Raw genomic sequence first — 11,655 nt, 5'->3', positions numbered from 1 at the left:
CTTCGGTTCTTTTAAAAATATATAACTCCAAAATTAAGTTCAAATAATATTTAATTACAATGTAATTTTTCGGGTGTACAACAAACAGTACAACAGTTCGGGTGTACAACAAACAGTACAACAGTACAAAAATATGATAAACAATTACAATAAAAAAATCATATCGATTTCAAGATGCGTAAATAAATAATTATTATTTTGTAATTCTAAAACTAAGCCTTATTAATACCAGTCATTTCTTTCAGACTGTCAATCAAATATTTACTATATTCTTTATAGTTGATTGGAGATGCCGATTGTACGGTTAATTTGTTGCGACTCATATCCTATTGAAAATTAAAAAAAAAACATATATTTATTATTTTCTGAAATCAAATCTAACAATATGTCTTACCCCATAGGTTACAACTTTAGCACGCAATTTGAAAACATATGAATGGAAATTTATTGATGTGAAAATTTCTTCAGCTTCTGTGGGATTATTTTCCAATGCTTCACCAATTTCTTGGGCACTGCGCCCCAATAGCTGTTCGCCCATACCACTAAAGCATATAAACCAACGATTTGAAGTCCAGTCACCAATGCTCATCTGGAGAAAAATAACAAATAATGGATTTTACAAATTTGTATCTAATTTAAATGCTTCGCTTTCTACTAACTTTGAATAAAAGACGATATTTGAATTTGGTAAAATCGGCATTACATCTCTCGCAACGATAGTGGCCGTTTTGTTCATCGATAACTTTCTTGTTGCAATCGGGTTGGGGACAAGCTTTGTAGTAGACATTATTACTCTTAATCAAATGTACAACGGCCTTTGTTTGGAAATAGTCCGGTTTGTCGCCAGTACCCAAGTTTCGAGCTTCGTGGAGTGTGCGCCATTCTGTACTGAAACCACCACCAGCTCCGGTTCTAAAATAAGATATTTTCCAAGAATTAATAACAGAATAAAAATGTTTAATACTGCAAACATTTGACATACCTTGCTGAGACTGAATTGGTTATGTTGGCACCACCGCCATTATCAAACCAACCACGTAGCTTCTGACGGCGGTATGAAATAAGTCCCCAAACAGAAAATGGAATAAGTCCCCAATTTTTTATACACAAAACAAAAAAAACTATAATTGATATTTTCCAAGAATTACGGTCATAACAAAAAATGATTTATATAAAAATCTGAAAACCAAAGTGTTTAAAAATTTGAATGAAGAATTAAAACATGCTAAGCTAGGGTATGTAGAAAATTGATAGTTTTTTTTTTTTTTTTTTTTGCAAAAAACTTTATATTGACCATAATCATCCGAATGAAGAACAATTCTATATGGAATCGAAATCTTTAAATCAAATTAGGAGTAATTGTGATGTAATTTTTTGATTTTTGATGTAAATTAGGGACATATTTCATTTTCTGTTTGGGGACTTATTTCATACCGCCGCTTGTGACCCTCTGGTATGTCTGGATTTATTTTCAAAGTCGAACCATTACCAATGCTAACAGACTTCCCGCCATTGAACTCGTTAATACGGCCACCCTTTACCAAAACCACTGGTTGTTCGTGGCCATCAAAATTGACGGCTTCATCTCCCCATATGGTGACAGTTACAGCCGCTTCACTGGTATCCACCAATGTCAAATCGCGCTTTTTAAACTCCTTATTTGTAGTACGCGACGTAAAGGACTGCAATTCGCCGACATCCATGCAAATTCCAACAACATCAACGGATGCTTTTGTTTCCATATTAGCCACCTGGGAAATGGGAACTAAATCGTATTTGATCACCGGTACTCCACCGTCATCATCATCCTCACAGGGTTGGACAACTGTATCACTGGTGAAGGTCATCTCATAATCATTTTTCAGTGTACTGTATTGTTTGTTGGCCGGTTTCAATTGGCATTTAGAGATATAGTAGAGTTTGTCGACCTCAATCATATAATATTTATCACACTGCTCACGAAATGCGGTGGCTCGTATCTCACCAGATTCATCCATTAAATCGATGCTGAATAGTTTTCCTTCACCCTTGGCATTGCTCCAAGTACGCACGGGCGATTTGGCGGTAACACGTACCTTAATAACCCATTTATTCTGATACGGACTAAGACTGGCAATCGGCCTTGTCAACCCTATGCCGCGCCGTCTCGGGGCTGTACTAAATATAAGAGATTTACAACAAATTATAAGAGTATCAAAATATTACGCTAATCATTTATGTTGTGATATATTTTTTCGTTTATATTTACTTACTACAGTCGGAATCGACGGCCAATGCTCCGGCGAAATTGGTCGCTATAAGCGATAATTTTAAATGATTTCGATTGTACCATTTACCTACATTACCATTTTTTTATAAAAAATATATTTCTTTGCGAATAGCAATTCTTAAAAATAAATAAAATGTTTTTTTTTACAGTACAATACTTATTTGTGAGAATGTCACCAGAAGATTTAGATTATTTGCTTGAACTAGTCACTCCATAAATAGAAAAGGTCAATACTAATATGAGGAAATCTAAATGCCCCGGATAACGACTGGGAATAACATAGTGATTTTTTGTTTACAAGATCGAGATCATCTGCACTGCATTATGTAAAGTATTTAAAGATAATTTTTTAAAGGTTAACCCGAATTTATTACGTAAAACAATATATATTTATGCCAGCAACAGAAGAGGAATGGGAGGGTATTTCCTAAAGTATAAATAAAACTTGGAATTTTCCCAATTCAATCTGGGCACTAGATGGAAAACACATCGATATTATAGCACCAGCTCAATGTGAAAACACATATTTCAATTATAAAAAGAAAAACAGCATTGTTTTAATGGTTCTTGTGGACGCAAACTACAATTTTGTTTATATCGACGGTGGTGCAAACGGTAGAGAGTGCGATGTCGGTGTATTCAGTAGATGTTCGCTATCGAATGGATTATATAATAACACGTTGAATTTGCCGCATCCAAAACCACTGCTCTGCAGACAAAACCAATTCCATATGTGATTGTTGCAGATGATGCGTTTCCCTTAAATTCCAATATTATGAAACCATAATATTTCTCGAAATCAAAACACGAAGGAAAGCATTTTCAATGACAGGTTGTCCAGATATAGCCGTGATTCGATTAATATCAGTCCGATTTCGCATTGTCAGAAAAACAATGGAACTTTCCCCATCGAAATGTTGTCAAAGTAGTTCTCGCAGTATGTGATGTACCCAATTTTTTGAACAAACGCAAATGTGGAACATATGCACAAACAAGAGGGTCTATAACGGATGGACGATGGCGTGAAGAAGCGCGATCTGAGTATATTTTATCTTCGGTACAACCATTGTGCAACCAAGGATGCCAAAGCGATACATCCAAGCTCATTCGACAAGAATTTACGGAATATTTTTTTCAAATCAAGGAGAAGTTTCATGTCAATACAAGCATATTTATTAAAAAATCCAATTAAAAGAAAAAAGGTCAATTCATTAAGTTGGCAACTTAAAATTACATACAGTTTCTATGCAAAGCAATAGATTAAAGTATTAAAAATAAATCGCATTCAGTTCACATATAAAATATTAAAATTAAATACAAAATAACACAAAGTTAATTGTTTTCCTCTGCTTCAAATGAGTCGATGGCATTATTAATTATAGTTCTCAGTCTGAAAATAAAAAAAAAAAATGCATCAAATGTTATTTGAGTACCATTCATTTCAAACTCACTTGCGGGCATTTGATTCTGAATATGCAGAAAGCTGCTGCCCAACATACTCTCCATAGCTCTTCTGCCAACTTATGTCTTTTTTCCTTGGAACTCTTTCTGGGATAGTAATTGGCAAAGTTTTTCGTAAACTTCTTGTACTTTTCTACGCTTTGCATGAATAGAACTTGCAATTGAACAGTGAGATTCCAAATTCTGAAACTGGTCATCCTCAGAAGATGAACATGATAAGGTCTCGGAGTTTGATTCTGTACCTCCTGGTCCACGATATCTCAAAGTATCTAAAAAGTGTAGAGCTGCAAAATATTCATATTTTGATACATACGTAGTGCCACCTTGTCCACTTTTGGAGGAATTTATTTTTTTGTGCTCCGCCTTTAATGTATAATAATATTTGTAAATTTGAACAAAACAAAAAATAACAATTTACATTATAACGTGATAGCACAGCCTTAAATTGCGATTTACAGTCGGCTACGCAATGATTGGTTGCATCAGAAGTTTCTAACCAGCACTTCTCATTTTCATGCCGGTTTCTGTATCCATCAATTTTGTAGTTCCATATCGGCGGGCGTTCTTCAACCATTTTGATTAAAAGTCTCAGTTCATCTCCTGTCCACATTTTTTGTTGCTTGCGATTGTAGCGCATGTTATCATAAACGTTATCACTATTAAAAAAAAAAATATTTATATAATTCATCACAAATATATTGTTATTAAATATTTAATACTTGCCAACTCATATTAATTCATTAATTAGAATTTAGTTCGCAATTGATTTAATTAAATTGCCACAATAAAAATGTGTAAACAAAACCATATGATATGTATTGATGAAGAATGAACATGCTGTCAAAATATTTCTAGTCATCAATATTGCCAGATGCTATTTTGAAGGGTATTTACACGGCAACAATAAAATCTTCAAAAGTTTTGTTTAATAAATTTTGCTGTTTACACGAGTTTTAAGTATTTTGAAGAGACCCTCAATCGTGTAAATGAAGCTTAAGTCAATATCTAATTTATTGCGCTCCGCACAAAAATACTAACATTTATGGGGTTTGTTAGCCGTCCGTATTACCCATGATGCAATAATAAGGTGAGGTATCACAACAATAACCTTTGTTTTTGTCTCGATTATCTGTAAATTTTTTCCATATATATGGACTACCCAATCATTGTGCCATGGGTAGTACCATGCCACAATGAATAGGTAGTCCATTTAGCGCAGCTGATGTCTTGATTAACTGTCAAAGTGGCTAACTTCTACTTGAATTCGATGTGCAGTGTTGCCAATCATTTGAAATATTATATGGAAAAAATTGACAGATAATCGAGACAAAAACAAAGGTTTTTGTTTTGATACATCACCTTATTATTGCATCATGGTATTACCCAAATACGCATGGACTTCATTTACATCTGTGCCATTTCAAAACGGCGAAATTTGTTGACAACGTTTTTTTCATTAATCGAAAAATTTTTGCTTTTATAAAAACACAAACTTTTCAATGACTGAATTTCTGTTGAATTTCTATCTGTCAATGTTGAAAATTGTCAACTTTATATTTGTATACGCAATGCGTATTTGGTAACATTAATTGAAATACATGTGTTTTAGGTACGACCCCAATTATATAAAATAGATGACAGATCATGCTGAAAGAAAGCTTGAAATTTTGAGTGTGGGTTGTTGTTGGTTTTTGGGCGTGAGATAAGGCTGGGTTTCTGGAAATTCGAAACTAGGAGTGTACGAAATGGGAAACTAGAAGGGTACGAAAAGTACTAATATGTACCAAATATGGAGCCCTTTGTATTAGGCGAACGGGAAGAATTCTGAAATTTGAAATGTGGATCAAATCCGACCTATAAGTGTACGAAAAGTACTAAACTTTACTATAATTCGCCCATGTGCTGCATTTCGAGTTTGCTCGAATGTGAAACATTTTCCCACATTTTGTGGGCTCCATTCCGAATACCCAATAAAATATTGGGAATACAATTCGACCACATGTAGCCTTGTGGATCGAAAAAGAAATGATATTGTACGTGCTTTTCTGAGCACATACAAGTTTAAAATGAATTCAGATTTAATATTTAACTTGTTTTTACAACATTTAATTAAAAAACCTAGTATTCAAATTAGATTTTATACTAAAATTAATGAAAATAAAAAGTCATTAATTTCCTGGCGCCGTCGCATTTAACGAGGATGCTAACGTCGAAGAGAATGTTGTGGATTTTTTCTTTGACGATGAGCCCGCAGCTGACTTGGATGGTGAGGCCAACAAAATGGCCATGGATGCTGTCATTTTATAGGGGGAAATTTCGATAACAGATTGTTGCCAAAGCATATACCCATTATACTGCCGCCTCCTCCGCCGCCGTAAAGATTGCTAGAATTTTGTGAGCTAGATATGGCAGACATGACAGATTTTTTAAACAATACATTCCTACGTTTACGATTTCGACAACCTTTTCAGGATTGCATAGCTTTGCAAACATCGAAATACTTACACAGATTCCCTAAGGCGACGTCGTTTAAAACGTTCCAATATCATTAGCCTTCTTCTAGTACAAATCAGGGCAATTATCAAGCCAGCTTGCAGTTTTTCATAATTTTGTTGTTAAACAAATAGAAAATACGTTAAAAAACATATGTTTTTTGTTGGTAGTTAGTGAACATAGTTCGTAACATATTGAACAAAGCTAAAGTTTCGAGTCGCACTTTCGATCGAAATTGGGCACACCACTTTTGCCCAAAATGGGAATCAAAAAAAGTATGGGAATTCAAAAACTCTCGGAACATGTCACATGGGCGATCAGTTCTAATTGTATATATATTGAACATATATAAAGGTAGAATCTTGAACATTTTTATAGAATACAGTCTGGGAAGTGGTGTTGATGTATGGAAATGGTTTAAGAAATCCGTACTTAAGTGTATAAAGAGTACAAAATGGTACTAAATTTATTACTATTTGCATTTAGTTGAGTGTATGGAGATGGAATCCTGAAAATCGGAACTAGTACTACTATTGGAGTACAGGATTGATGTAGCTTTAAAAAATCGTACTTATGTGAACGAAAAGTACTAAATGGTACTAAATTTGGTGCTAGTTGGATTTAGGTGAACAGGTAAAGCTAGAGTCTTCAAATTGGGAATTAAAATGACAGTTGGAGTGTAGTATGGAAAATTCGTAGTTACGAAACGTACTATATAGTACAAAATTTAGTACAATTTAGATTTTGCTTGAAAGGATAGAACTGAAAACCTAAAATTTGGAATTAAGATTACTGTTGAAGATTGAATTATGTGTACTAAATGGTGCAGGTGCATTTGGAATTTGTACTTATGTGTACGAAAAGTACTAAATTTGGTACAATTTGGACGGGTGAAACTAAGATTACTGTTAGGTACTAAAAATTCGAACAATTTGGATTTGGTTGAATCCCGAGTGTTGGAATAAAGATTACTGTTGAAGTGTAGTATTGATCCATAGAGATAACTTTGGAAACTCGAATTTAGGTGTAATAATAGTAAATAGAATAGCAAATGCATTAAATTTCGGTTTGGGTATCGGATTGAGAAAACCTAAAATTTGGAATTGGGTCACTGATGGAGAGTTAGAAAGAAGTACCAAAGTATGGTATGGACGTATTCTTAAAAATGTGTACTTAGTTGTTTGAAAAGTGCTAAATGGAAAGTGTTCGTAAATATATAATTGGAATTCTGATCTATTTTTAATCTGTGTAATGGAAATAAGAGATTTCGGAAAATAGTACTTATGTGTATGAAGAGTACTAAATGGTAATAAACTCGATATTATATGTAGGAATAGAGGTGGAATTCAGAACTGTAGTACAACAAATTATACAGCATTCACGACTTCCATATGAAATATTATTTTTTTATACCGTTTCCGCATATGAAGTAGCGGACACTTTGCTAGTAATAAATATAATTAAACACATTCAATTTTATTTATATTACTTACTCAATTACGTTGCTGTGAATGTTCGCCGATCCACCTTCTAAAAACCAACTCCTTAAATCATCAGCCTCCCTAATGTGAGGATTGATTATTAGAGCATTATTAGTGCTGATCACAGTCGTATTGTGCCGCTTATACTATACAGACGTGTTTTCTTAAATCATACTTACATTACTGAGTCCTACAACAAATAGCAAAAGTGCAGTTACTCTTGTTTTGTGCTCTGTTTTAACATTTACAAGAATAAAATATTTACAACAAAATTAAAAGACACTGCGACGACGATGTTCTTGCCTCTCCGAGGCGTTCAAAAATGAGCAAAAAAGCAACACCAAGTGGTTCTCAGAGAGCAGAAAACCAAAATTTTTATTTGCCTCTCCAAACATTAGATGATGATGATATTGAAGATGAGAACAATAATGATGAGATACTTGTCGATAATTCGATAAATGCTAAGGTTCCACCCATCACCATACTGAAGTGCAAAATTGAACAAATTCATGAGTTATGTAGAATACTCAAAATAGACGATTACTCCATTAGAAAGATTTCAATTGGATTGAAACTTTTTTAACGAACGCTGCTGATGTCGATCCCGTCTGCAAAGCTCTAAAGGAAAATCAAAGTGTAGAATTTTTTACATATACGGCAAAACACGAAAAACCGTACAAAGCCTTACTATTAGATTTGGAAAAAATGGACCCAAATATATTAAAAAAGGACCTTATAATATGGGATTGAAAAGCTTAGACGTCAAATTGGTGTCCAGAAAAGTACAAAACACTTCCCAAGAAAATGTACTATATGTAGTATATTTTAAAAGAATGTCAATTTCCCTAAAGGAACTGCGCCAGGGATACTCTACATTGAAACATATCAATCATATCAAAAACCTAACAGAAACCAACTTACGAGATGTTACAACTGTCAAATGTTTGGTCATGGATCAAACCGCTGCAGCGTTAAAACTTTTTGTGCCAATTGTGCTGGAAACCATAATGCTTCTGACTGTAAAGTTTTAATAGAAAAATGTGCTAACTGCTTTGGTCCGCACAAATCAACTTTTTTGGATTGTCCTGCAAGCAAGAAGTTCTTAGAAATTAGGCAGAAATTTCAGCCGAGACGTCAAACTAGGCCAACGGTACAATACAATAACAGTGCAAATTACAATAATATGTTCCCAAATACGCTGAATCAAGAAGTTCCACGTTCCAGCGGATGGAATATACCTCAAGAAAATCAGCAAAATAAATTATTTTCTTTAGAAGAAATGAAAAATTTAACCGTTGAGTTAATTTCAAATTTATGCAAGTGCAAGTCAAAGGCAGATCAATTTGAAGTTATTACTTCTTTGGCTTTTAAATTTTTGTATTGAGTATTACCCAATTAAATATAGTTTCATGGAATGCGAGAGGTGCTCGAAGCAAACTTAATGAACTATTTTATTTTCTGGAAACCCAAAATATTAATATCTGTCTGCTTAACGAGACATGGCTAAACAGTAGTTTTTCGATTAAGAACCGAAATTTTACATGCTACAGAAAGGACCGTCAAGATCGAAGAGGTGGTGGAGTTGCTATTCTAGTCAAAAAAGGTATAGAACACCGTTTATTGTCTAGTGTAAATACCTCTTTAATTGAAAATATTGGTATACGAGTTTTTTCCGACAACGATGCTCTCGATATTTACTCCTGTTATTTCCCAGGAGGCAATAGTAATCTCGCATCAAAAAAAGTTTGCTTTTCCTCCGACCTGAGAAAATTCATCGCCACACGCAACACGGAGGTGATTTTAATTCGAGGCATGCGTACTGGGGCTGTAATAGAAGCAATGCATGGGGAAATATTCTCTATGAAAAACTTCAACTTAATAACATACAAATTTTATTTTCACTTGATTGTTCATACATTCCCTCTGATCACAGAAGACAACCGTCAAATCTTGATCTGTACATAACAAATTCGTCTCAACTTGTTCGACAAGTTAAAACATTAAACAACCTTGGCTCCGATCACCTTCCACTATTTTGTAAAGTTGGGTTTAGTGTGACATCGAAAGAAAATCATTTTCATAACTACAAGAAAGCGGATTGGAACAAGTATCGTCAGTATATTAAGAGGAACATACCTACATCTTTCTCCGAAAATACCCCCATAGAGGAAAATCAAATTGATTCAACGTTGGAGAGTTTTATTCGAATTATAAAATATGCTGTTGACCATAGCGTTCCAAAACAAAAAATAAAGTATTCAACAACACCATTACCTAATCATATTAAAATATTAATTCAACACAGGAATGTATATTGCAGAAATTTTAAACGTTTTCGTGATGCAGATGATCGATACCAAATGAACAGGCTTAACAAAATAATTAAGGAAGAAATGACAAAACACAGGAATAAATCGTGGAATGAAATCCTATCGAAATTAGACAAAAGATCTAAACCATTTTGGAACATCTCTAAAGTTTTGAAAAAAAAAAAACAAATTCCTACAATCCTACATAATAACACTGCATATTATATATCTAAAGAGAAATGCAATATTTTAGCAGAGCATTTTCAAAATAATCACTCTTTGTCGAATCACTTGAGCGATATAATGACTATAGAAGAGGTAAATAAAGGTGTTTGTGAGGTTGAACAAATTAATGGCAGAGTCTTCAATATGTTTTTAACAAATTCTGATGAAATTGGCACTTTATTAAAACAACTAAAAAACAAAAAAGCTCCTGGCTACGATGATATAAATAACTTATGCTTGAAAAACCTGCCCTTAAATGGAGTTAAATATTTATCATTCATCTTAAATTCTTGCTTAAGTTTATGTTATTTCCCTCATACATGGAAGTGCTCTAAAATTATACCAATACTAAAAGCAAACAAAACTGGAGATTCGACATCGGATTATTGACCAATCAGCTTACTTTCTTCCTTAAGTAAGGTGTATGAAAAAATCATAAAAGATAAAATCTTACAATTTATTGATCGGCACAACATTATTCCTCCACAACAGTTTGGATTTAGAAAGTAACACAACACATCACAACCTTTGTTAAAAATAAGGGATATTGTTCACGATAACTTCTACTCTGGCAATTCCACCGGAATGGTTCTACTCGACATTAAATCAGGCTTCGATACCGTTTGGCATAATGGCCTCATTTACAAGATGTACAAGCTAAACTTTCCCATAGAAATAATTAAAATAATAATGAGTTTTTTACGTGAACGTTCATTCTTTGTCGCAATCGGCTCATGTTACTCTGAAAGGAAAGATGTAATTGCAGGATTCCCACAAGGATCTTGTCTTTCTCCCATACTGTACAACATTTATTCGTCAGACATTCCCAAATTACAAGGCTGTACTGTCTCGCTGTTTGCTGATGATACTTCAATTCTTTGTTCAGGCTGTTTTAGTAATAATATAATTGTTTCCCTAGAAGCACCGTTACTGGAGTTAAGCAATTATTTTTCAAAATGGAAAATTTTTCTAAACAATGAGAAAACTGAAGCGATATATTTCACAAGGAAACGTTGCGCACGCTTTATTCCTCAGCGATCATTACATTTTCACAATAAGGATATCATATGGAAGAGTAATGTAAAGTATCTTGGAGTAATCCTTGATACTCGAATAAATTTCAAGAGTCACATTCCTCACATTGTTGACAAAATCAATAAAATTACAAGAATGATGTATCCATTAATAAACCGGAACTCTGAACTAAATATAGAAAATAAAATCCTTATTTATAAAGGTATTTTCCTTCCTGTGATGTTTTATGGAGCTCCAGTGTGGTCGACTTCAGCTGAATGTCATATTAAAAAACTGCAAATCTGCCAGAACAAGATTCTCAAAATCATATATAACCTTCCATGGTTATATTCCACGAAACGATTACACCATTTGACGGGTTTTGAGCTTGTTCAGCAGAAGG

At 33.7% G+C, this 11,655-nt stretch overlaps 1 protein-coding gene across 1 annotated transcript in view; it reads right to left on the bottom strand.

Annotated features, from left to right (window-relative positions):
- Positions 1–212: 212 nt before the first annotated feature.
- Positions 213–11,655, bottom strand: part of LOC133338010 (replication protein A 70 kDa DNA-binding subunit-like) — a 31,024-nt gene continuing 19,581 nt past the window's right edge. Inside the window, exons 2-6 of the mRNA XM_061546197.1 lie at positions 1,443–2,157; positions 983–1,044; positions 660–912; positions 395–589; positions 213–326 (exon numbers count right to left, since the gene is read on the bottom strand). Coding sequence (XP_061402181.1) covers positions 213–326; positions 395–589; positions 660–912; positions 983–1,044; positions 1,443–2,157 — 1,339 coding nt within the window. The remainder of the gene's footprint in view (positions 327–394; positions 590–659; positions 913–982; positions 1,045–1,442; positions 2,158–11,655) is intronic.

This window comes from Musca vetustissima, unplaced genomic scaffold (assembly GCF_032173495.1).
Source record: "Musca vetustissima isolate MV318-11 ecotype Yass unplaced genomic scaffold, APGP_CSIRO_Mvet_v1 utg24174, whole genome shotgun sequence".
NCBI lineage: Eukaryota > Metazoa > Arthropoda > Insecta > Diptera > Muscidae > Musca > Musca vetustissima.
The sequence above is the reverse complement of the archived record's forward strand: the minus strand, read 5'-3'. Positions and strand labels throughout refer to the sequence as shown.